The 27,958-nt window shown below is 40.4% G+C and overlaps 1 protein-coding gene across 4 annotated transcripts in view; it reads right to left on the bottom strand.

The window, feature by feature from the left end:
• nbeal1 (neurobeachin-like 1) overlaps positions 1-27,051 on the bottom strand; it is a 104,354-nt gene extending 77,303 nt beyond the window's left edge. For all 4 annotated transcript variants that reach the window (XM_041781695.1, XM_041781698.1, XM_041781694.1 and 1 more), the window contains exons 1-3: positions 27,002-27,051; positions 26,118-26,466; positions 2,220-2,311 (exon numbers count right to left, since the gene is read on the bottom strand). In XM_041781695.1, the coding sequence (XP_041637629.1) occupies positions 2,220-2,311; positions 26,118-26,168 (143 nt within the window). In that variant the 5' untranslated portion in view covers positions 26,169-26,466; positions 27,002-27,051. The remainder of the gene's footprint in view (positions 1-2,219; positions 2,312-26,117; positions 26,467-27,001) is intronic.
• Between the last annotated feature and the right edge of the window lie 907 nt (positions 27,052-27,958).

Below are 27,958 nucleotides of genomic sequence, written 5' to 3'. Positions count from 1 at the left end.
AATGCAATAAGTGTCAGTGGGAAGGCTGCACAGATGTGACAGCTGCAGAGGAAGAAAAGGAGAGAGAAGGAGGAGTGGAGGGGGAAGAAAATTATGAGAAGACAGAGGACAAAAGGGAAGGAGACAGCAGAGAGGATGATGAAAGCAGGCAGAGAAAAAGCAGGAGAGGATAGGAGGAAGTAAGTCAAAGGAGGAGGATCCTAAGAAGAGATGAAGAGGATTTAGTCACCCATATTTTCTCTATTTCATTTCACCCTTTTACACAAAGCTGCTGCTCTGATATAAAGTGTGACTTAGGGTCCGACTTCCCACTGTTTTGTGAGACGTGTTGATCTTTTCTCAAACTAACCAGCGCCATATCTTCATATTTGGGCACCAATCAGGGCATAAAAATACATGATAGCTAAGCACTAAAACATCTGGTGTGGCAACTATTTTGGTCGGTGAAAGGCTGAATGGTCACACTGTGGATGTCACAAACAAGAAGGGATAAATCTGATCCCATTGCAGTGACCCAAAACAACAACAGAGGGGGTCAGTTTAATCATTAGAAGTGATAGATGACTGACAGAAAGAGGATAACTAGTGACAGTGTAAGACAAAATGGATAGTGCAATTTGCCTTTCAGTACTAGTCATGTGTTACACTTAATTGGATGATCATGATAACTAGACAATGGCATAAGCATTTTGTGGACTTGGAGAAGGCTTGGTGGTGGTACTATGGGAATATGGGTTCCAGGCCGAGCCATCAGGTACCCGTATAACCAAAGAGTTGTGTCTGCATCCCTACCAACTAATCAACAATTCTGTTTGGGATTTTCATGGACAGGATCTCGAGGTGCAGCCAAGTGAAGGAGGGCTGCCAGTTCGCGGACCTCAGAATTTCGCCTCTTGCTTTTTGCAGATGATGTGGTTCTGTTCTCTTCCTCAGCTGGGGACCTCTAGCAGGCATTGGGGCAGTTTGCAGCTAACTTCGAAGCAGTTGCGATAAGGGTAAGCCCCTCCAAGTCCGAGGCCATGGTTCTCTATCTGAAAACAACCGATTACACCCTCTGAGACGGGGCCGAGTCTCTGCCTCAGGTGAAGGAGTTCAAGTGTCACAGGTTCTTGTTCACGAGTGATGGTAAAAGTGAGCGTGAGATTGATGGACAGCGGACATTGTGCTGGACCTTTGTGGTGAAGAGGAACCTGAGCTGAAAAGGCAAATCCTTTAATTTACTGCTCGATCTACATCCCAACCCTCACCCATGGTCATGAACTGGGTGATGACTGAAAGAATGAAATCGGGGATACAAGTGGTCGAAATGGGTTTTCTCCAGAGGGTGTCTGGGTTCAGCCTTAAGCCAAAAACACACCAGCCTATCATTGAAGTGGCTCAGACAATAGCGCGTCAAAAGTCGAATTCTCCACCAGCCACTGTTGGGCCAGGTGCTTGATACTAGAGCCGAGAGCCTGCTCATGCCTCACCAGGTAGGTGAAAAACCAATAGGAGCAGTGGTATTTCACCAGCAGCCGAGGCCTCCTGTTTATTCTGGTGACAGGTGCTAAATTTCTCTTCTTGTGCTTACAAACGGAACTGCTACTACAGCAGGCGAGATGGACAAAACAGCTGTTTTCTCTAAGAAACATTCGACCTGCCACTACCAACAGAATCAGGAATAGAGCAGTGGTCTAAAGTGCTGCCAGTGTGAATTTGTTCATAGAGAATAATGGGGGCAATCATTTTGACATAAGTTGGACAGCGCCATGTGTTTTGGGCTTTAGAGAAGGGGGGGTCTTAGATTTCCAGAGAGAACTAGACGTAGACCTGATGCTGAGGTGGTTCAGGCATCTGATCAGGATGCCTCCTGGGCACCTCCCTTTGGAGGTCTTCCAGGCACATCCAGCTGGGAGGAGACCTCGGGGATGACCCAGAATGCTCTGGAAGGATTATATATCCTGTCTGGTCTGGGAACACCACGGCATCTCCCAAAAGGAGTTGGAAAGTGTTGCTGGGGAGAGGGACATCTGGGTTGACTTACTCAGACTGCTGCTATTGTAATAAACGGAAGAAGATGGATGGATGGACATTAGTGTTTCCCACCAGATCAGATCTAAAAAAGGATTAGTCTTGCCCCTGTGAGCAGCAGTAGCTTTATTACAATTATTTCACTGTTAATGAACCAAATGCAATCAATAGAAAATGACTTGATTTGAGTTTGTGTTGCAAACCTTTACCTGGTAGGCGGCTTTTCAAAGTCCACATCCAGACATCGCTCATAAGAGCTGATGAAAATCTCCAGCCATAGCTTCAAGTAGTCTGGATCCCTCTGACAAAAGAGAAAGACAAAGAAGAGAGAGAGAAGGGGGGTGAGTTAAGACTGGGAGTACAGTTAGAGGCTTTTGCTGACAATAGCCGTCTTGGCTGGCAGCTGACAAGTCTTGTCTGCGATTTGATTCAATTCATTTTGGTTGCATACATTATCCTCGTCTTCAAGAGTCAGACAACAATGAGCAACTAGCTGCTCCTAATTTATGAGAGCAGACATGAAATGACGGATATGAGAGACAGACAGCCATCTTTGCTGGTCCCAACTCCCTCAAGGACCTGAGCATGTTTTAAAAAGTGGTTTCACTTTCTGTTTGTCAGTAACAAACAAAATCCAGTTTAAAAAATCTGATTTTTAAAAGCAGATCTTAAGAAAACAACAAGGTGTTCACGCTGTGCATGCTTTTATTGAACACAATGGATTACTGTAATTCAATCATGGAATGTTAAACTTGTGAGAGCAGAAATGACTCAGGTGGGTGTGAGCGCCTTATCTTTTCAAGGCGTTAGGCTCAATCATGCACCTGTCTGAGAGGAAAACTGGCCGGGTTGCATTGTGACGGAAAGTTTCTAACAACAGCCGGCCGATCAACATTTCCTAAATTCCTGGAACAAAGCCAGGCGAAGGATGGAAAGGCGACACAAGCCACAGGGAAGGGCCGGCTTTGCTTGACCTGGTGCAAGTCAATAGGAACAAAGACAGAGAAGCTAACATGGTGATACAGCAGGAGAATAATTCTAATATCTCCACTGTGTTTGGCCACTAGAAACAAAAAGACACTTAGTTATATCACTGTTCGGATGCATTCTTAAATTTTATGGCTGTTATGGCTTTAACACAAGATATTTCATGTCATATTTAGTCATCAATTTTCATTGTGGATCAAGCCAGGCCATGACCACAAACTGATCGGACCAAACCACACAGAGCAAACAGCTGAAAGCAACACTGACTATAATGCTGTCACATTTTCTCTTCTTACACTGAACATAATTGATGGGTGTGTGCTGTACAAACTGCATTAGCAGTACAAGTGGATCTGCTACATCTGTTATGGTAAGTCAGAAACTAGTGATGATGTTAGAGTCAGGTAACCTGCCGATTATTCAAAGGGACTTGTATTGAAAGGTGGATTAGTAACATGAGTTGCTGGCCCCTTTGAGGAGCGACTGGCTGGTGTACCAGAAGAAAACTAGACCCTATAACAATAAAATAAGACAATCAATCTTATTTCACTAAGTTTATTTGCTAACTAGCAGGATCCAAAACTAACACTTGCCACTCGCCAATTACGGGTAGATTTTGTCTCCAGTTGGTAAATTTTTAAGACCACTTGCCACTCTGGCAATTTATTTTTTTACTAGTGAAAAATTCCTTTTTTTGTTACTGGAGACGATGCTGGTATCACTGGTTTCCTGGCAGAGTAATGCGTATTTCAGGCCAAGAAGATCTTTGGTCACCTAAATGCGTCAGTCATGACGTCATTCACAGCGTGCTGAGGTGGATAGCTGGTTGTTACTGTACCCGTACCTCCTTGCTCGCCGTGTTGCCAACTTAGCGGCTTTGTCGCTATATTTAGCGAGTTTTCAGACCCCTCTGGCGACTCTTTTTCAAAAAAGCGACTGGCAACAAATTTAGCAACTTTTTCTGGTGTTACTGGAGACCTTAGGAGACTCTGACGTGAAAGCACGTATCGTTCATGCTCCTCTCAATAAGCAGCGGGCGCTGCTATGGGCCCCTCCCCATCCCAAAGCTCTCACAGGCAGCCCATCCTCATGCAGCAGTCCCTCTCAGCTGCAGGCAGAGCAGCAGATGCTCACCCCTTCACGTCCAGACTGCAATTTAACCACGACGTGAAGCCACCTTGACAGTTTTTTCAATCATCTCTTTTTGGTCCATTTGGATTGTTAATGTAGTTTGTATATATATAAAAACATGTTAAGAATGTTATGGTAAAAATTGACAGCTAGCAGGCCTTTCTTGGCATACTTTGTCCACCACTGGTCAGACATTCATGTTTATTTAGGGCTGTCGCAGTCTGGCCGAGCTAAAATCTTATGTCTCAACTGTCCAAGAAGACTGAAGTCCGTGATTCAGGTAAAATTCCTTACTGAAAGATTCTTTTTGCACTGTAGTAAGAATACTACAGAATTTATTAACCCATATATTACACTTAACTTTTGAAACAGTTATTCATATTTTAGCACACATTATTGTTAGTATTAGTGCAAACTATTACAATATTGATTGAGAATCACATACAAAGACCCAAATGACATGTTAAATAATACTGATACCAAATTACAACACTTAAAAGCCATTTTTATTTGGTTGGCTGGTAAAATATCTGCCTGGGTGGTAAAAATTTCACTTACCAGCCAGCCTGGCTGGTAAGTGAAAAAGTTAGTTTTGGACCCTGCTAACTAGTATAACTCACTGCACTTTGAAAACATATTTATGGCAAAATGAGGGAGAAAAGCCATTAAAGATGCACCAATAGCCTCTTGGCCTGTGGCTAATTTGGTCTCATTTAATTGTATGCTACGCTCAATTAGGCCATATTTCTCCAGCCGTAGCTAATGAGTTAAAAAAGTTGTATCTGAACTACACTATAGACAAGTGAAGTGCCAAACACATGTGTGGCCTCATGCAGCTTCAACAGAGTCATTAATACAAAGACAAGAGTAATCACTTCCAACAACCCCCCAGAACATCCTGTCATAAGGACTTTGGGCCATCTGGTGGGTGTGAATGAGCAATCTAGGTCAAGGAGGGCTGAAGAGGTGATCGGGCAGATTACAGCATAGAGTATTGTGCATTTGGTAGAACTGTTTGACAAGACAGATAGCTAGGCTTTGAAAAAAAAAAAAAAAAAAAACAAACAAACAAACAATAGTATTCACTCTAAGTCAGATGTAAATCCTTTTTACCGTGCATGTAATAGAGGCTAAAACATGTACTTTCTGGATTGGTGATATCTGTGTTTAGGCTGTGACATGAGAATATGTTTTATGGCTGAAAATGTCAAAAATGATTAAAAATGAATGTTTTTGTGTTGGTGTTTTGAGGAAGAGGTGGTGCAGAATGGTGAAAATGAAATTAGCATATTCCTGAAAATGTATGCCAGTTTTTAATGAATATGTAATTATATGAAATTTCAAACTGTATTGCTAAATTACAGGGACTCCTCACAAACTCATTTCGGACTTTTTCCAAGCGCAAATATTGTGAAGGGCTAACCTGCTTTGTTTTAAACATATGAAGGGGGAGGAACTAAAGCGTTACACCAACAGTTTTACAAACATTGTAATCCCTACGTCAAACACCACCCTGGTTAGAGGAAATGTGCTGTTCTTCCATAGTCTGAAAAGAAATGCCCTACCTGCAATGACGTACCTGTCTGACAATGGAAAACCTATCCTGCAACTGCAAACCTGTTCTGCAATTGCACACTGATCTGGCAATGGCAAACCTGTCTGACAATGCTGAACTTGTAATTGCATGCCTGTGCAGCAATGGCACACGTGTCCAGCCATCAAGTGCCTGTCTGGCAATTGCATATCTGTACAGCAATTGCAAACCTTTCTGGCATTTGCATACCTGTCAGGCAATGGCATGCCTGTCTGGCAGTGGCATACCTATCCAGCGATGGTATACTTGTCTGGCCATGGCAAACCTGTCTGGCTATGGCAAGCCTGTCCAGCAATTACCTACCTATCTAGTAATGCTTTAACTTGTCCAGCAATGGCAAACCTCTCCAGCAATTGTATGCCTATCTGTCTGGAAAGTGCATACCTGCCCGGCAATGGCAAACTTGCCATTGCCGGGCAGGTATGCACTTTCCAGACAGATAGGCATGCAATTGCTGGAGAGCGCATACCTGCCCGGCAATAGCAAACTTGCCCGGCATATGCATATCTGTCCAGTAATAGCAAACCTCCAGCAACTGCATGGCTATGCAGCAATGGCGTACCTGTTCAGCAATGGTTTACCTTAAGATGCCGTTGTTCTACCCAATCATGCTGACTTGTTATCCAACGATATGGCTGTTTTACCAGACTCTAGTTCTAGTTTTTTTTTCAGCATGCTCACATTGACATTGAGAATGACTGAAATGCCAGAGGCTTAATATTTCACTTTTTGCATTATGGTGATGTTAAAATGTCACAAGTTCACCAAAATTTTAAGAATTCACTTTCCTAGCACCATGGATGTGTTCATAAAATTTCATATCTTTAATCTAGAATAATACAATCTGGACTAACAGTTTTAACCAGCTGAGTAAAGAGGGTTGCCATACTTTTAGCTGTGCTGTAATAAGAACTTAAAAAGGTTGATGCCAGCATTATTATTTTTTTTGATTAGATACTCATAACAAAGTCTTACAAAAGAAGATGTAGCTTTGGACATGTTTCCTTTATTTGACTGTACAGACCATGATACTTCAAGTGTTTTTCCTAAACTACACCATGCAACACTTCCCCATCTTCTCCTCCTCTGCCACAGTTGTTGAGATCTGTGTCCCACATTTGTCACTCATCTGAAAGACCTTTTACTATGAGTGACACTAACGGAGTGAAATGAAATATGTATGTGTCTTAGAGCCTGAGAATGGGATAGCCACCAGTGTATTGATTGACTGAGCTGCCCCCCCCCCCCCCCAAAATACAGACGAACAGTCGGAAAACTTACAACAAGGGGAAAATGTTGCTGTTTGTTCTGTATGTTGACCAAATTTCTGTGGCTTTACTTTATTTTCCTGTGTTTCTTTTCAGGTTTTCTTTCCTGCACTCAAGCTACCTCAGACCGGACCCTGCAAAAGATATTCAACTGAAAATATCCCATCATGCTAATGTCAGACAAACAGGAAGCCAAAGATGATTCCCAAAAACATTTATGCCATTTCCTATGAAGCTATTACTTTAATTCGAAAGAATCTGAAGATTAAGGCTGAAGGAAAATACACAACAACTGGAAAAAAAACTGGGTTTTCTGAGGACAGCAGCAGAGCCATCTGGCTAAAGAGTGGGGAGTCGGGGGCTTGAGAGGCTTGCTGCTTCTGTCTGCGTGTCAGAGTGGGAATCAGCCAGAACGGAGCAGGAAGCCTGCTATGAAGTCATCAGGACAAGCCTGTGATGCCTCCCTCTGTGTGAGTGTGAGAGAGAGAGAGAGGCAAGAAGAAAGAAGGACCAGAAAAAGCAAGAGACATTTAAACTGAGTCAGCAGCAGCCACGTGTGAATGGTTTGTTCTATTGGAAAAAAACATCCCGTGTTGCCTGAGTGATTTTTTGGTCCTGTGTTACCAAAGCTGCATAATTCAGGGACTTTAGTGAGTAAAACCTTTACTTGTGGCTGTTGGTTAAAGCTCCTGTGAGAAACTTTTGGTTTGCATCAATTTATCCCCTGCAGAATAATAGGATACAGAAATAATAGGGCTTGTCCTTGGCATTTTTTAAATGCTGTTGGTCTTATAAAGGCATTAGTATTGAATGGATAGATCAATCAGTATCAATGAGTGTTATCCATTGAGTTTTAGGATATATTAAATATCCGCTACTGGTACTGTTTTAGGTTTTATTTCAAGCAGTACTGCGTCTACTTTAGGGTCTAAGAATTTCTTATTTTAATTCCATCATTGCTGATAACATCTTGCTACTTCTCAGTCCTGTGTGTGTTCTGTGTTTGCATACAGCCCTGCAGTCTCCTGCTCTTTTATGGACATAAAAGGGATATTCATTTATGCTGCTTAGGAAAAATGTGCATGAGCCTCCAGCTTATAAGGGCATGATATTCATAAATTTAAGAACAGCAGTATCAACTCATCAGATACCTAACAAACCAACTCATAACTCGGATTTAGGTACTCTGTCCACACATTTGGCCGGGCCCCTGACAAATCCAGAGAATGGGCCATCCCCAGTTGTGTTATATTGATTATTTCAGTGTGTGCTGGATGAGTAGCATAGGTGCTAGCTATCCTGGCTAAGAGTTATTTCATTTTGAAGGGGAAAATTGTGTCAAGCTTTTATTGAGTCTGATATTGAAGATATTTAGGCTATTTGTGCCATTTTTGACCACTTTTAACTAATTTATTAGCCACTTTTCATCAATTTTGCCCCTTTCTCTGTACATTTTTGCCACTTTTTAACATCTTTTCACCACTTTTTCTGCCACTTTTTGCCAATGTAAACCTATTTGGCCTCTTTTAACCCATTTGCAACTTTCTACCTTTTTTTTACCTGCTAACCCTTTTTCTACTTAGAACCCATTTTTGCCTATTTAAACCAATTCTGCCTCTGTTTTCATCACTTTTAATGCCAATATTTGAAATTTTGACTGCATTTCACTCTTTTACGCTTATTTTTTCCACTTGTTACAAAACCATTGTTTTAAACCTTTATTATTCTGTTTCAAGATAAGTGGTTTTACATTTTGAGGAAGGCTATATACCATGGCATAAACAGATTATGAAATTATGTGATGCTTTGATTAGGATGGTTGTCATTCAGGCAAAAAAAAAAAAACAGCCTAACTTCACAATGGACCAACTTTACAATGACATTCCTGACCTACATGGGCCCCCACATTTGGCTGGGTCCTGGAAAGCTCTCCCCTTTATCCCCCTTATTGGTAGCCTTGGTTGTAGGAACATTATTTAGGTACCACTCAATAAATGGCTCAGCCAAAGACGCTAAATCTTCTCTGCCTTAGGCATTTAGATTTGTAAGAATCCATGTTTTACTTTTGTACAAACTAGATGAACCCCATACCTGTCACATATGACGATATCTAGTCCGTGGGGTTGCTTTTCCCACTTAAAAGTATGATTTCAGGCATTATTTAGGCACCAGTACTGATCTTAAGTATTTATTTAGCACCAGTATCAGAAAAACCCTAATAACACTCCTCATTAATGCTATATTGAGAAAACTCCCAGTGCTTTACCTTCCCACCACAACAAAACCACTCCAGCCCTTTCCAACCTACCATTGTACCTTCACTGTCCAGCAATGGCATACCTGTCTGACAATGGTATACCTTAAAATATTTCCTTTACATCTCAACATGTTGACTTTTTCCTCTGATAACATAGCTTTTTTAAAGCACCACGCTCTTGTCATAGTTTACTTTAGTTTGGAATGCTAGCATAGTAGCATTAATGGCAATTTGTTTTGGTACTTTTTAGCACATCCTCACAAAGAAAACGAGTGACTTTTACTAAGAATATGACACCATTAAATGTGGAATCAAGAGGATACTTTCATGGGCTGGAGTACACAAGGAAAGATGTGTGAACAGGTCTCAAACGTAGAGGGGGAACTGGAGGACAGGAGAATACCCAAAGTAGTTTTTTTTAGCTTTTCTTTTTAAATTAGCTAAATTCTCTAGAGCAGTGGTTCTCAACGTTGGGGTCAGGACCCCCTTGGGGGTCGTGAGACACTAGGAAGGAGTCACCAGATGCCGTTAAGAAACTAAGAATGTTTTTGTACAATTTCGTGCCCATTTTTGCTTCTTTTTACCCTTTTTGGCCAGTTTTTAACCAATTTTTATCACTGTTTCTGGCCATTTTTTGCCCCTTTTGCTACATTATTGCCATATTGCTCCTATTTTTGCCACTTCTTAATCAAATTTCAACACCTTTTCTGCACATTTTTTCCACTGGTAAGACATTTTTGTCACTTTTAAACATTTTCCACCACTTTTCCCATCTAATACTGCTACTGCTGACCCATTATTGTAACTTCAAAACCCTTTTCCCATCATTTTACAGCTATTTTTGCCAATTCAACCACAGTTCACTATTTGTCATGCCCATTTTAGCCAGTTTAAACCAATTTTTTCCCACTTTTAAATCCCATTTCACCACCTTTTCTCCCATTTCTGCCACTTATAAGCCAATATTGACACTGTTAACCTTTTTGTACCATGTTTATGCCTGTTTTTGCCATTCTAACCCTTTTTAGCCACCTTTAACCCATTTCTGCTACTTTTCAAATCCCATTTCCACCATTTTTTGTCATTTCTAACCCATTTTATTTCTGATTTATATTTATGAGATGACTATATATCATGACACAAATGCATGAAACCCCCCCACAATTTTTGCTTTGGTAACAGTGGCTATTATTCAGTTAAATGTGAGTATCACAGATCAATATAACAATGTACCATAATTTTGCTGACTTCATGGCTAAGGCCCTGAAAGCTCTCCTTATGGGGGTCCTTGTCTGCACATGACTATTCTTGACTTTGCATGGCTGTGCTCAACCACATCCAGGTACAGTGGGGGCCCCGGTCTTTGGCCCCTTTATTTTAAGGATCACAGGCTGAAAAGGTTGAGAACCCCTGCTCTAGAGCAAATGACATCATCTGCATAGGCATACAGCTTAGCTGCCATCCTCTCCTCTCCTTAAAGGGGCCACACTGACCAGCATCTCCTGTTGCTATTGAGAAGTACCCCACTTAAAAAGTTCTCACCTCCCTTTAACAATGCCGCTACAAAATTAGCAGATGATTTTAGCGGCTCCATTCTCAAGTGTGTGAGCTGTCCAGTGGCTGTGCCTGAATGACTGTGTGTAGTAGCATAGAAAGAATGTGCTCTTTTAGGCAGCAGCTCAAGAGCACAGATGCCCATTGAGGGTTTGGACTGTGGCAGGCGGGGACACACCCTGCTCTCCGTGGGCTCTGTTTATCCTTCATCACTGGCCTAACACACGTACACAATCCAAACGTACACGTAGGAATCCTTTAACAACAGCCACCTTGTCCAAACTCCTAACAACCACTTTGTGCGCAACGAGTAAAAAACTAAAATTCCATGAGAGGCTCACATGCTTTTCCCATGCATCCATTATCATATTATGTGCAATGCTGAGCTGCTTCACAACATTCCTAATGATCTACTGAGGCTGACCTCTGTTAAATTAACAAGGTCACCGTCAGCAACACAGATCCATGCGCTTAATTCTTGACAATGAGATTCCCACTGACCCACAGATAAGAGATCAATGTCTGGATCCATAGACAGAACTCATTCAGCTAGACAGAAGAGATGCTGTGTTCTATAAACATTGGCATGACGAATCAGGACTTCTATTTGGAATTATAAGAGCAGCTGATACATCTACAATATGGGAAAGGAAATACAGCTGTAAAATTCCACTCCAGTAGGCCATTAATGCAAGATTCTAACTCCAAATCAGTGATGCCTTTATGTTTGAACATCTGTTCTTTGAATGGTCTATGGTTAAAGATTATTTCCTTGATTAATTGTTATAAATGACTTAAGGATGCACTGATAAATCAGCTGAACACAAGCAATGCTGGTGATGCATTATTAATGCTGTTCAGGCAGCATACTTCACTGTTGATTAAGAAATTGGGCTTTTGTTGGAGGTTTTTTAGCACCAAGGAAGTGATCTTTCACATAGATGTGATTGATTTTCTCTGGTCAATGCTAAAGAAAAATGTCAGCAGCTTAGAAGTACTGAGTTGTGCTCTAGTGATATTTCAAAATAGATCACATTATGTCATAGAGATTGTAAGTATCATATTGATTGTATTGTATCATATCATGTCTTATTACACTGGGGCAGACAGAGTCAAGCTTGGAAGCAATTCTTTTGTCCTTGCCTTTTCACCCTTGGTGATACACCCAGAGAACACTGGCAGTTTTTCAGGCCCTTGGGACATCCACTAGCATTACCAGGGGCTTGTGGCAACCCTACTACCTCCCAGAACCTACCCTGGGCCAGTAGTTTCCAACCTGAGGTCTGGGCACCCTCAGGGGGCGCCAAAGATCTAAGGGGGGCAGGACCCTGTCTGCTCTGACATTGTCAAAATCAGATGTGTATACATGTTTTACAAAACCATGATTAGAGACATAGTGTATTAGGGCCAACCAAAAAAAAAGGTCATTTTGTAGGGGAAAAAATATTTTTAGAGACTATATAGTGGTACATTTTCCAGAAATCACACTCAGAATTTCAGAGTTTATAACATCAGAAATTTTGCAAAAAAAAAAAAACCTTGAAATTTCAGAGTTTAAAATATCTTACATTTTGACACTAGAAACTTAGAAAACACCCATTTTTAACAGCAGTGTAAATGTAAAAAAAAAATACAAGAAACAAACTGGCTATGTTTAAAACTTTTAAGAAAAAATTCTTATAAATTAACAACTTTTTAAAGCTGAGAATTTCACTTTTTTTCTTGAAAATGAACAGATCCTCATAATTTTTTCTAGAGTGGCCCTAGTAAACACAGATCTTTTGTCAAGAAAATGTCTATGTAGGCCTACTATGGTGGGTTTTGTCAGTGAAAAACAATTAAAGGGGACATATTTGACCCCTTTAAGACAAGTTAATATTGGTCTCAGTGGTCCCCAAGACATGCCTGTGAAACTTGATGCTGAAAAATCACTCCAGTTTTGGATTTTTGCATGTCTAAAAACCCCTCTGTTTCAGCCCTGACCAGAACAAACCACTTCTGTGTCTGTGGCACAGAAGGTGGGCAAGTAAGCCCTCAGGTGGGCTTACTTGCCATTACACGCCTCATTTCAGCCTAAATTTTTGACCTAAGCATGCCTTAAAGTTTTGCACAGTACTGTTTATCTAAAGGTATAGTTTCCCCTCTATCAAGAAAAAATGGTTGCAAACAATGCAAAAGTAAGATTAAAGAATGCCAGCTTTCCCCTAAAAGGTTTCCAAGGAACATTTGAATGAAGAACACTACATGTCAATGGTTCTCTTGATTGTAAAATTTCCAATTTTAGATTCATGCAAAAAAAGAAGAGAAAGTCAAAGTAAGAAAAACAGAAGGAAAAGTAACATTCAACAAACCAAGTTTTGCAGACATTAAAAACAAGAGTTACCACACTAATAAAAGAATTAACATAAACTTAAAAAGCCCCAGGCTCATTATGTCTAATGATGTCTATGGTGAGTTTACAGCTTTGACTGCACTGAGCTTATTTAAGAGGACGCTGCTAAAAAACAAAAGTCCTTCCCTGGTAAACAGATCAATTTTCAGTTGTTCTGTGCTGCTATGCAATGCAGCTACACAATGTGCCACTCAGCACATCCCCACCCCTCCAGACAGGCGCGGTCTGCCAGCTGTAGCAGTCGCCCAAGGGTGGCTACTTGCTCAGTTTGGGTGGATGACCTGGTTTGGTGGAAGTGGCATGGAGTCACTGAAACCACAGTGTTTTACAGTGTCCCCTCCCTGTGGGTTTAAGAGATGGCTGTGGTTTCTCTGTACCCTGCAACATCACTGGAGTCGAACATCACCGCCTATCAGTCAGTGACACTTCCTGGTGATGTCACAGCCATGGGTGTATTTACAGAGCCTGGTGGGAGGGGTTAAAACCACAGAGGCTGGTCTGATACACAATGTCAGTGACATCAGTGTTATTGCAGAGATATTCATAGCACGGAGGAAAAATGCAAGACAGGGACATGGAATAAAATCAGCAGGGATAGAAAGCTAGCCTGAGGGAACAAACTTTGCATACCGGCACTTCAACTAAAGCCTGGGTGTGTGACTGTGTGTGGCATGGAGTTCATGAGTGTTTGCGACAACAAGCAGCAAAGCTGTGAAAAAGACCTGAGTAATCTACTCAAGCAAATATGTGAAACCGTGGCACTTTCTCCTCCTACATGGCTCCTGGCTCCACTTCAGTGTTTTTTTTTTCCTCTTCATTTCACTCTAGTTCCGCTCTCTCACTTTGGTCCTTTCAATGTCCCAGAAGTTGAGGGGTTTATGCAAATTACTGTCATTGCATCTCGCCAGGCTAGGCCCCAAGAGGCAGGGTGACAGTTCTGTATGTTTTGACACAAAATCACTAGATTGTGTACAATTATAATGGAGATACCAGGCTGTAAAGGCTGTCCCTGACTGTTGAGGCATGTTCCCTACTGCTTAGAATTAAAAGGGCTTTTCTTCAGTAGACAAAAGCCTTAACAGAGTCACAGGAATTATTCAGAACTCTGATGAAACCTCCACTTTCCCTTACAAGTCCTTCTGGGTAGTGAAAGGCAAGCTCCGCTGCAAAGCTGTGTTGTTGCCGATATAAACCAGCGGCAACCAGCGGCTGTGTTGTTGCTCGGGGAACACGCTCTGGCACGGACCAATGATAGGCAGCTAAAAGGATTGCTGGTTACATAACAGACTTAGTGTTGTCTGTGACCTCTCGGCCCTCGGCAGCTCTGAGAAGCAAAGCTGGAGTCGGCCTCTGTGGCTACTGAGAGAAAAACAAGTAAATATGACAAAAAACAATTGTGATCACAGTTGTTATTTACCAAATCACATAATAATGATGCCTCTAGAATCATAGAAGTGAATAATTCTGCCAGTTCAAGGGTCGTCTTTGCATGACTGAGGTCTGAAATAAAAGGAAGGGTCATTTGTTGAGTATGCAATACTGTATAAGTGTGTTAGAGTTGAGCATTTCAAAGCTGTTCTCTTTTAGACTGCCCTTTTGATACCCGGCCACCCAGCCAAGATGACTCAACATTAGTGTGCAATGTTTCTAATAACTCAGCCTGTTTCAGGCGAGCTGGAGGGGATAATCTGCACATTTCTAGCCTCCTACCAAAATAAGACTGGGGAAAAATACTCTTTTGAGTTAAGATTCAACTAATCTTCATTACACAGATGCTTCTTACCAAGAATTACAATCGACAATATATACTCTATTAATAAAGAGATTTGAATCAAAGCACGTAATAACTGCTAACGCTCCTGGGCAGACACAGACTGTCTGATAAGGATGCTGCTAGCCAAGCTGTGACCAATCCATTTCCTCATTTATGGAGGTTAATGGGAGTCCAGTTTCACTGGTGCTTTCAGGCAATGTGATTACACTTTCTCTAACTTTTTAAGAAGACATCCACTTTCTTTACAGATGTCTCAAATGATGCTTGCTGCAGTAAAAGGCAGGCTTAGGCTTGATTTAAATTCATGGGAAAGTTTGAGCATGGTTTTTGATGACTCAGAGAGTCAGTATCAGACTTTTCTGTGATCTGGTGGTTGGTTTTCAACTACATCTTTAATCATGCTTCTATAGCTAATAAGAGTCTGCTTTGAATGCCAAATTAATGACTGATATAATCTTATTTGCATACGTGATTAACATGACTCTGAAATGATGCTAATGCGCTTTCAGGTGAGGTGCATGTGACTGCCAATGACACTCACTAAAGCTAAAAATGTTGTCCAACCCCAAGGGCTACCAAAACATGCACAGTATGTAGTAATATTTCATGAAAACTGTACTAATACAGCCTGTTTTACAAATGCCTGAGACTTTCTTGAAGTGGAAAGTGACATGTATTTGCATCTGCGACAGAAAGAAATAGGCCTGAGTGCAAGCACAGGAGTCAAAAAGGTGGGAAATACTGAGAAAATTTACAAGCAATGTGATGCAATGCAACCCAAAGCAACTAGAACACAATGTTTGGTTGGCACAAAACAACAAAGTATGGTACTCTATGGGAGTGGTTCTCAACCTTTTCAGCCCGTGACCCCCAGAATAAAGGTGCCAGAGACTGGGGACCCCCACAGTACCTGAAGGTGGTTGAACACAGCCATGCACAATCTGTAATAGTCATGTGCAGACAAGGTCGTCCATAAAGGAGGGATAAAGGGGGAGGTCTCTGGGACCCAGCCAAACTGGGGGCCCATGGAGGTCAGCAAAACCATGGTCCATTGTAAAGTTAAGCTGTGATATTCATATTTCATTTTTAACCTGAAAAACCACTCTTCTCAAAGAAACAAATATCTATTTATAATCATTTGTGTAGTAAAAGCCTTCTTAAAAACGTAAATCCCTTTTGTTAAAAAAAGGGATTAAAAAGGTTTGAAAATGGGTTAACAATGGCAAAAATGGTGGAAAAGGAAGTGAAGTTGGATTTTAACAGTAGCAGAAATGGGTAAGAAGTGGCAAAAGTTGGATAAAAATGGCAAAAAACGTTAACTGAGAAAGAAAAAATAGGCAGAAATTGGTTAAACAAGCAAAAATTGGCATATCAAAAGATGAAATGGGGATAAAATGGGAAAAACTGGGTGCAAAAAGTGGTTTAAAGGGATTAATAGTGGTAATAATGGGTCAGCAGAGGCAACATTAAGCTTGAGTGGCAAGAATTGGTTTAGAAGTGGCAAAAACAGGCAGAAAAAAAGTGGTGGAATGAGTTTAAAACTACAAAAATAGGTGTTAAATGGTAAAAATGTGAGGAAAAATGATGTAAAGGGGTGAAAAATTGACTAAATTTGTGTAAAGTGGCAACAGTGTATTTTTAAAAAGTTTCTTAGTTTTTTAGGGCATCTGGAGACCCCCTCTCAGTGTCTCATGACCCCCATGGGGGTCCCAACCTCAAGGTTGAGAACCACTGCTCTATGGTACTAAAGGAGGAATGCAATGCAATACCATGAAATGCAAAGGCACGATACAATAAAGAATAGTATTGTATTGTACTGAAAGATGCGATGAAACCCAATGCAACTAGAAGATAATGTTTGGTTGACATGATACAATAAAGCAGGGGTTCTCAACACTAGGGTTGGGACCCCACTGGGGATCGCGAGACACTGAGAGGGGATCTTCAGATGCCTTAAAAAAGCAAAGAATATGTTTTAAATTACACTGTTACAAATTTACGCCAATTTTGCCAGATTTGTAACCCATTTTCATGACTTTTTCCCCATCACTTTTGCCAATTTTTACACATTTTTGCCTCTTAAAACTCTTTTTTTTCCATTTAAACCCTTTCCACCGCTTTTTTTCCCTTTTATTGCAACTAAACCAAATCTTTCCACTCTCCGCCTTTGTTGACCCATTATTGCCACTATTAGCCCCTCTTTACCACTTTTTACGCCACATTTCACAAGTTAATATGTCCATTTTTGCCAGTTATACCCATTTTTGCCTATTTTTGCCTCAGCTAACCCTTTTTTGGGGATTAGGGTTAGGGTATGGGAATTAAATGCAAGTCTAAAGGCTTTAGAGGAAAGTGCAGGTTAAGTTTCAAGCTGCATGAGCGATGCAAGTTCAAGACTGGTTGCACAAGGAGCTGTCAGGAAATGGAGAAGGCCCATATAAAGACTGATCTCTAGATTACATGAATCAATATCATAATTCAATCTGAATCAGGGTATATGACAAGTATACAATAAGATAAAATAGAATAGTACACCATATGATATGGCATGGTTTGGTTCTTTACAACACAACATCTGTAGGGTCCAGAACAAAAGCTTAGGTCACCATGCAATCCTCTGCTATTTTAAAAGGTATTCAATGATACAATATGATAACAGACTGTACAGTCCTGAATGAAATCACACTGTATGAGTCAATACTGTATGGTACTGAATTAAATGATATGCTTTAACAAGCTATGATACAAAACAAGTGTTATAATGACAGAAACAGGAAGCCAGAATCAAACAAAGAAAACACTCTGACATACCAAGTACACAGTCCTTCATACAACTTCACAGTGGTTTTGAAGCCACAGCTATTTTCACAGCAATATTCAACCTCATCATCACTGTGTGACCAGCTGTAACTGCTGGATCTGAAACAAAGCCCTAATCTATCATTTCTGTGTCACATGTCAACATTCTAATACATAAATGAAAGCTTAACACATCTGTTTGAGTATTAATCCATTTACTTCTCAGCACCAGGAACTGTGTGACGGTCAGGTGGATAATAATAACACACAGAGATAAGAGGAGGCATCTGATGTCGGGCTGACGGAGCAGGATGAGCTGGTTCTCTTAATGCAACCAGCAGCTGATTGTACTGTACCAGCTTTTACTGTCAACATCTGACTGACTGCTCCACAGAGAGCAGTGTGGGTGTTAACCTCTGACACTAACGGCAGTGATGTCTCTGTTTTGGCAATCATTAACCAGGCGGATGGCATGAGGGAGCCATGATGAGCCCCAGAATGAAACAAACAACTTCCACTGACTGAACAGTATAACCTAGATTCAATTGCCTCTCCTTGTTGTCTACTCTGCTATTATGCTGAAATTGCCTTTGAAGTGGCAGTGGTACAATGGAACTAGGTTAAATTTAACCAGTGACCAAAGGCCAATGATAAAACAGTGAACAGTAATTACTATACAGCAGTAATTCCCATAACATGGGTTTACATATAAAGTAGAAAAGTACTGCATCAACTTAACGTGTATTTATCTGCCTTGGGTGATCTGAATAAAATTAGATCAGGCAATCTTTGTCTATTTTAACGAGTCATTATGGCCACCAAGCAGCTGGCTAAATCACTTAACTTACTGGTTGCATGATAAATAAAGACACAGCAGTGAATGGATATCACACAAGGTAGCAGGTCTGCTTAAAAAGTAGCATGAATAAAGAAAAATGTTTCAGTGTTGCTACATCCACTAAGTGATCATAATAAGCTGTTGTTTCATATCACTTCTTACTAATATACAATGCATACAGGACAATTTTATAAATGCAAAATCACTCTCAAAGTTATGCTCATGTGCAGAATATAAAACAGCCGTATTTCTGCCACCCTTAACCAATGCCCACAAGGAGCTCTATTAACTTATGAATGCCAGGTTGCACTAGATGGCCCAGATGGATGGAGTTCTGGATTGTTGGTGGATGGCTACCAGGTCCCAACAAAGCTGCAACGTCAGCAAGGAGGTAGTGGAATCATGTTTTTGGCTGGAATCATAGGAAGTAAGTTTGTAGGCCCCTTTAAGGTGCCTGAAGGTGTCAAAGTGACCTCAGCAAAACACATGGGGTTCTTAACTGCCCATTTCCTGCAATGGTACAAAAAGAAGAACTGTGCCTTCTGGAGTAAAATCATTTTCATGCAAGACAACACACCATCTCCTATGGCAAAAAAACACCACTCAGGCCTTGGTTGCTATGGTCAGGGGGGAAAAACAAGGTGTGGCCACCATCATCCCCTGACCTCAGCCCTATTGAGAACCTGTAGAGCATCCTTAAAAGGAAAGTCACATCAGCAGCTCTGAGATGCAATTCAGAGCAGAAATTATACATGAACTTAGAAGTTCAATGGATGAGGGTGTTGTTATGGCGATATCAAACTTGATATGAACTTGATCTATAAAGATATGTTTGATTCAAATAGCTTTGATTTGAGAAAATTTACCTCCTAATGCAAAATATTACAACAAATTTCTGTTTTCAATCTTTTAGAAACTATTGTCTTTAAAAATTTATTTGCATAATAATTTGGAACATTGCACTTTGAATTATTTTGCAAAAAGATGCCATTGTCATCATTGGTAATTTTGTTGAATAAAATCCAGATTACAATACAACTGCTGAGAAATGAAAAACCTGTTGATTTCCACTTATAGACTATTTAGGTAAAAATGAACGAAACCAGTATATACCTAATATGAAACACTGTGTAGTTGTATGAGCCAAAACTGATACGTAAATACTGGCATACCCAATATCAGCGAAAATTCAATATAATGCCTTCTAGAAAAACTAGCTCACACTGTTAAAATGTGCCAAAAGGATGGAAGTATGGTTCTTTCTTTCATTCCCATTAATGTGTATCATTTTGGGAATTCTGATTATGGTTGTGTTTTTTTCTGATATTGGTGCTAAATTGATACTTTTTATAAGGTGCTGGTGCCTAAACAGTGCCTGAATCAATACTTTTAAGGCGAAAAAACATGCTGAGAGTCAGCGGGAAAATAAAAACAGTCTGGGCATCATAAATGATTTGCAGAAATATCTTTTTAAGGTGCCAGTTAAACATGGGATAAAAAAAAATGGGTTTCTAGTATGTTGTCAGTCATACAGACAGAGAGACTCTGATTTTTGAGGATTGACTCGATAAAAACTTTCTCTGCTATCTAGGATCCATTTCTTGTCCACTTGGACAAGGCCAGTTTGGGATGAATATTGTCTGCATGCAAACACATCTTATCTCCACATTATATTTTCATTTTTACATGTACCTATTGCTCTCAGCCTCAAAATTTGATGCACAGCATTTAGAGTCACATTGTATGATTTGTAGCTTGCACATTGTTTTGTTTGGTAACTGTCTGAGCCTTGTTGTTTGTCTTATTTGTTTTGGGTTTTTTTCTTTCACTTTTGTTGTTTTCTGTAAGAATTGAAAAAATGGGGAGCAGGTGGCCTAGTGGTTAAAGGCGCTCCCCATGTACACGGGCGGCCCGGGTTTGAATCCGGCCTGAGGCCCTTTACCGCATGTCTCTCCCCCACTCTTACCCTGTTTCCAACTCCATCCACTGTCCTCCTCTATCTAATAAAGGCACAAAAATGCCCATAAATAAATCTTAAAAAAAAAAAAAAAAGAAAAATTACAAATAAAATATAACCAAAAAAAAAAAAAACATGGGATATAAAAGGAAACCAGTGTATTTTAACACACAAATCACACAAATTTCAGAATGTATTTCTTGCCTTTCATTGATTGGCAGGGTATCAAAATGAAGTATCAATATCTGTGCTGTGATTCAGTCTTGTAGGTATTGGATGTGTGGTACTGGTACTATGTCAGTACCGGTTCTTGATGCAGATTCATAGTTAGTCCCACAATTACCTGGAACCTGACAAAATCAACTGTGCTTTGCTAGCAAGGCAAAATGGCAAACATGTTTTCATGTAGCCTTAATTCACAGGCCCCACTTTGGTAATCACAGGCTTGATACCGCGCAGTACCATCAGTTTGAAGGACGTGATGTTTGTTCCAAAGGAAAATCAAATCCAGTATGCCTCTCACTGGGTAGTGGTAGAAGAAATGGAAAATGTATTCTGCTTTTAGATGCTGCATACATGCAATAATCCTTTGTAACAACTAATCTACAGGGCTTTACTCTGCCAAGACAGCTGTATGTGACTGTTACATAAGGCACAAAATGATGTGTACTTGTTGATATATGAGCTAAAATGCACGACTATCATCAAAACAGGATGGTGAGGAACTTGAATAATGTCCAATGTTTGACGACTGGCATACTTCGCTAGAGCTCGACTGTGTTATCAGCTAACACTTCTAGGCTCTTTGCATGCTCATTGCTTTGCATGGGTAATTAGGCCTCAGTCTCGGGTATGACTCATTTACATAGATTAAAAACATTGACGATTTCTGATAAGACTCAAGAGAAGTATTACGTGGAATTCACTTTCAGTGGCCACAAATGCTTAAAAGATCAAATTATTTATTCAGAATCAAAACAGGGAAGCGATAAGAACCTGAAACTGTGTGACAGTGAAAATGCAACTCTACGTCTAGCATCACATCCTTGATTTTGAGGCTCGACCACCAGTGTAGATAGCGGTTATTGATTCTACAGTGACAGCATGCCATCTGTCACACAACACAAATGACTTCCTCGCAGAGTAAGATAAGAAAATCGCTGTGCTGTGTTGAGACAATAAGAGGCTGAGAAGGGGAGCTAAGGACTTGAGAAAAAAATTAACCCTTTGGAGGGACACAGAGGGTCTCAGCTCCTCTACGCCAGCATTCCTCGCCTGATTACAGCCACGTGACTGCAGGTTCTCCTTACAGACAACATATCCTGGCAACCCTCACATGCACTCACATATATATTGCAGGGACAACCCGGCGGCTATACCTTGCAGTTCTGCTGCACATATATATTTAAATGCTTCCCTCTCAGCGTGCCTCATGCAGAGAGAAATATTGCCTCAGTGGACCCTGGCTTAGAGCCAGCATGAAATGAAACGTCCCCTCCTTCCTTGCAGTGCAATGCTCAGTCAATGCAAACAGCCTCTCTGGCTATGGCAAATGTGATGTGTACGCTTGCAGCAACTGCCGGCATTTTCACAAGTTGTTGTGACAAGTGTGTGTGGGTAAGAGTTTGTCTGACTTCTGTTTACATGCATTCTATTCACGTGAGCGCGCCAGCTCCCATACTTTATTTCTCAAGCTGAGGATTATTCGATGTCACGTCCTAAACTTTGCAGAAAATAGCTCTGCTTTCATGCAGCAGAGACTTCAAAGAGGGACGTGTAACGTGTGAGCTACTGCCAAGGATTATTTAAGTGTGTGACTGCAGCCAGGCTCACGTGAGGAGCGGCTCAGGCGGGCCGTTTTGATTGGGCACCAGGACGTTCACATGCTTTATCGCCAAGTGAATTAAATGTACCTAACAGCTGACTCAAAGGGTGCTGTCTCTACTGGAGTTACATCCATTCATCTCCAGTGTAAAAACAGAGCAGGATACTATGTACACTGCAGTCTAAGATTGATTTTCAGCCGGATATGATTGGCATAATTCATCCAAACTAGTGTAGAGTCGTTGTTTAATCAATATCTGTTGTATTTGTGTGGATTTAGAATTGTTAATTCAGCACCATGGACACAGAAAAGCTACCTGATCTTAGGTTACACTGAGAATTTATCATTTATTCATACACTTAATGGGTTTACTGCCAATAAATTCTTCAGGGTCTTCAAGCTGTTTCATTAGTCTGGCTTAGACTGGAGTGTTTTAGAGTCCTATAATGTTTTATGTGCTGTTTCAGAGGCTTTATATCCCTGAAAGTGCAACAATTGCAGTGTAAAAATATCAGTACAGAAATATATTGCTGTCTTTACTTGTGTGGAATATATTGATTTATAGTTCAATTTTAAATTTCACAACCTTAGGTACAATCATTTAATTTCTAGTATCATATATTGATATCTGAATTTAAAAAATGGCACTGGAACTCCTTCCTCTCTGGCATCACCAAAAAAAAATCCTTCTCCCGCCTCCAACTGGTCCAAAACACAGCAGCTAGGCTTTTAACTGTTTTTTCACTGACGGCATCACATCCTCGCTTCCCTCCACTGGCTTCCTGTCACTTTTAGAATTGATTGTAAGATTCTACTGATCACTACTAAAGCTCTCATGGGTTTAGTCCCAGGTAATATCACTGAGATGCTGACCCCTTATGAGCCTTCATGCAGCCTTAAATTCTCAGGCGGGGGTTCCTGGTCGTTCCAAAGTCGAGACTCAAATCTAAAGGAGGCAGGGCTTTTGCTGTCAGGGCCCCTCGACTTTGGAATGACCTACCTGAGGAGATCAGGCTAGCAGATTCAGTGACAACTTTTAAATCACTCCTTAAAACTCACTTTTATGTGACACTTCTTTTAACTTATTTTTATAATCACTCTTTTACTCTTTTTGCAGTTCTTAGTCTTTTTATCCATGACTTTTCCTTCCATATATTTTGAATATACTACCTGTTCCTTCTCTTTTATCTGCTTTTAATCTTCTTATTTTTGTTTTATTGATAATGATGTGATGTCGTCTTCTTATATGTGTATACAGTTTTACTTTCATATCATATCATACTGCCTTTTCCTGGATATTTTCATCTTTTAGTATTTTAACTGTCATCAAGGTCATCCTCGTCATTCCTTTTCCTTTCAATTTTGCTAATTCTGTAGACTTGTTTCAGTTTGTTTTGATTTTCTGTTTGATTATCAAGAGTTTCTCTGTTTTGTTTATTACTAATTTGTTTATTTTGTGAATCCCTGTGTTCTTGCTGTTGCTATGTCTGTTAAAGCACTTTGTAAACATCTGTTTTTAAAGGTGCAATATAAATAAAGTTATTATTATTATTATTATAGTTGTTATTATAATAATATTAATGATCAACACTGGTCTATTACAATAGGCAACAACAGAGAGTTAAGTCTACACCTGCCCTCTTTGTAAAGCATCTTGACATAACTTCCGTTGTGACATGGCGCTATACAAACAAGGATTTATTGTTGACTGATCAAAGGCTGTATAGCAGTGATCATCAACTGGAGGCCACATCAGGCCCCCCCCGACAGCTTCCTATCCGCCCCCAAGAGGATGGTCAAATTCAGAAAATTTGTGAGAGCAAAAATATGGCATGTTTTGGTTTAAGTTTAAATAAAATCTTTAACCTAGCAGCTTATCAGACAAGAGGCAAACTAGTATTTCTGTCATTTGGCATGGTAAACACATACTTATCATTGTTATCTTGATTAAAGTTGCAGTTTTTGGCATCAATATTTCCACATAAGGCCCTTTAAGAGTGCAATTTTCCCCTCTGAGAACCTTCACAGACGGTCTGTTTCCAGCACATGTTGTTGGCCAATCACAGCATATTAGCATCAAACTCAGTGATAGACATCAAGAGGGCTCCAGAAATATGTAGCTAAAATATCTTAGTTGTTCCTTGTGGCTGGCTGCGATATAGGTGATCGGGACGGATCTCACTGTTAAAGGCTTAAAAAGTTCTATTCATTTTGGAAAGATAGTTTTACAAGAATGTTAATTAGACAAAGATTGGATTTCTGTTTATTTCAAAATCAGCATCAGTTAGGAATAAGCTGGTCCTTGTGAAAATGGAGTTAATGAGCCCTGCTGTATAATATTGGTATGCTATGGCAGGGGATCGCAACGTTAGGGTCGGGACCCCATTTGGGGTCACGAGACACTAAGAGGGGGTCTCCAGTTGCCTTAAAAAAACTAAGAACATTTTGAATTACACTGCTGCCACTTTACACCAATTTTGCCAAATTTTACACATTTTTGCAACTTAAAACCCATTTTTTGTCAATTTTAAACCCTTTCCACCACTTTTTTTCAGCCACTTCTAAACCAAATCTTGCAACTCTCTGCCTATTGTTGGCTCTGTTGACACATTATTGCCAATCTTAACCTCTTTTTCCACTTTTTAAGCCACATTTCACAGTTTAAAAAGCCTGTTTTTGCCAGTTTCTGACTATTTCTGCCTCAGAAATAGTCAGAAACTATTCCATTCCACCAGATGTCCTCCTATTTTTGCCACTTTAACATCATTTCAGCCACTTTTGAATCACCCTTTACCACTTAATATGCCCATTTTTGCCACTTTCAACCCATTTTCTGTCACTTTTATCTAATTTCTGGCATTTCTAACCCATTTCTGCTACTTTGAAATCAAATTTCACCAGCTTTCCCACCATTTTTGCCATTATTAACTAATTTTAGTTATTTTTGACGTATTTTAATTAGTTTTTCACAAAGGGATTAACACTTTTAAGAGGGCTTCTTACAACACAAATGAATTCGAATTTGTTTCTTTGATAAGAGTGGTTATTATTCAGGTGAATTATAAAATACCACAGCTTAACTTTACAATGGACCAGGATTTTGCTGGGCCCCAGAAAGCTCTCCTTTTTTCCCCCCTTATGTGCAGCCTTGTCTGCACATGACTCCTCTTGAATGTGCATGGCTGTGTTCAGCCACCTTCAGGTACAGTGGGGGTCCCTGGTCTCTGGCACCTTTATTTTGGGGTTGCGGGCTGAAAAGGTTGAGAACCCTGTGCTATGGTATGGTATAGTATTCCATTATGGTGTCCTATCATATCAAATTCCTCGCATCCACTATTAGGTAAGATCCAAGTTTATTAATCCGCAGTTAAATCCTGCAATTTGTAATGGGAGTAATATCTTCCTACGCACCTGTCTTGTGGACCTTGAGTATATTGATGCTATTTGATACTAATAATAATAAAGATTGTAAACACATAGTTTCAAACAAGTATTGGAAACTTTGACTGGTCTCTCTTGGCTTGTTGGTTTGGCTTCAACGTTTCATACACAGAAATGCTCAGTCTGTTATCAAAAAGAGCCACTTCCTGCATTTAAATGCCAACAGAGAATAATCTTTCATGCTAGGGAGGAAATGCCATCACATCACATTACCATTACTTCACCTGATGACATTTCCCTCAGACAAAGCAGCCACAGTTTGAAGATGTATGTGCAGGACTACAGCTTACCTTGGTGCAGTAGAGCATCCAGACTTCATACAATCTCTCCTTGGATGCCATGGTGCCTGTGAGAGGCACCCTCAGGCTGTAGTGTCCACCTAGGTCACTTCCCTGGCTGCTTCATGGTTTCCAGTCGTGGGCTAAACCTCCAGAGCTCAGAGCCATGACTGGAAAAGCTGTAACACTCCTTGAAAGATGCAAAAAAAAAACAAAAAAAAAAACGAACGTAATGTGGTGGAAACTTCCAGAGAAATTATTCCATGTCAAAGGAGAGATGTGCAGTCCCAAAGAGGGCTCGGTGCAGATGGGCCTGCGCTTCCAGCTCCTCTCCTGGAAGAACCGGAGGGTTTTCCCAGCTCTGCCAATGATAACAACACAGACAATTACATGCAACTGAGGCGGATGTTTTCGTCACGGTGAAAGGAATGCTGAAACTATCCTCTATTCCCAGATTTTAAATACCTCCAGAAACCCTCCCTGTGCACTTTGAGCTGCCCCGCTGGCTCCGAGCGCAGACAGACTGAGGCAATGGTGGGTTAACTACACAGCAAAACACACACCATTAATAACGTCTGTTTCTGTGTGAGTGCTCTAAAAATAAGCCGGAGACAGGCTCGTTCGTCACGCGACACCACTACAACGCCTCCGGTTATCCTCTGCAAACGTTACACTATCAGTCGACCTTACCTGACCAAGCTAGCTAAGCGCTAGCTGTCAAAAAAAAAGCCTATTTCGGTGTTTTTAGCCCTCCTCTCTCCTCCTCCGTCTCATGTGACAGAAACGCCTCGTCCTTTAGAGTCTGCCCGGCTACAGAGTCTTCATATATAAAAATATAAACGTAGGAATACTTGGTGAAACGTATCATAACCGTCGACAAACTGAAGACCACTCACCTGTGTAACGAGACGACCAACTGTCACTGACGGCGTCTCCAGAGTTGTTGTAATGCGTCAAGTTAACGACACTGACACCACGAATACAAGCAAAGCGACTTCCGGTCACAGGACACTTTCTTTTATTACAAAATAAGATAACAAACAGGAAGAAAGTCGACTGCAGAAGCCAAAGTGAGTTACTGAGAGTAGAAATTATGTTTTAGAATATAATTTCTCTTGTTGAAAGGCAGTTTTTCGCTTTCAAATCAGAGTAAGTCATTTTTCATAATTATTTTTTAGAAAAGACGATATATTTCCTGCTCATCACAGTAATATTAGCTTTTGTCTATTATAGATCAAGCGACTTATGAGAACAAAACTGGTGAATTTTTAAAATAAAAAAATACATTTGCCTAGCACTGATGTGATAAATAAAGTTTTTTTTCCAAATAAAGGGCAAAAATATCGCTACTGTAGTCGTAAAATATGTTTTTACACGAAAATAAAATAATAATAGCTCACAAGCCTTTCTTAAATCAGACTTATGTGCGATACTAACCCAGTTTATCGACTGTCTTTCGCATGAGAAACGAGTACATAAACGAACCTTTACTTTGGTAAGCTAACCGGATGCACAACACGCTGCAGAAACTCGCACTGCTATACTGCCAACCAAGCAACATGCAAATGCTAAAGCTGCATCTACACAATAACCTATGTGTTTTTCTTGTAAACGCTTATGAGTAGACCTCTCACACGACTTATGGTTTGTAGCGTTTATCGTAGTACTCAATGTGTTTGCGACAGTTAATCCACTTTACGTTGTCGATGTGGAGGAATGGGTTGCTACGGGCAGGGCTTGGTTGCAGAGCCCCATCAGTTTGTTTGGATATGTATTGCCACCTAGTGGAGTAAATAAAAAATGCTGTTTAAAATTACGTTGTTTTAAATGGAGAAAGGTGAATCAGATTTAAA

Source organism: Cheilinus undulatus, linkage group 24, assembly GCF_018320785.1.
Source record: "Cheilinus undulatus linkage group 24, ASM1832078v1, whole genome shotgun sequence".
In the NCBI taxonomy this organism is placed as follows: Eukaryota; Metazoa; Chordata; class Actinopteri; order Labriformes; family Labridae; genus Cheilinus; species Cheilinus undulatus.
This window is presented reverse-complemented; position numbering and strand designations above follow the sequence as displayed.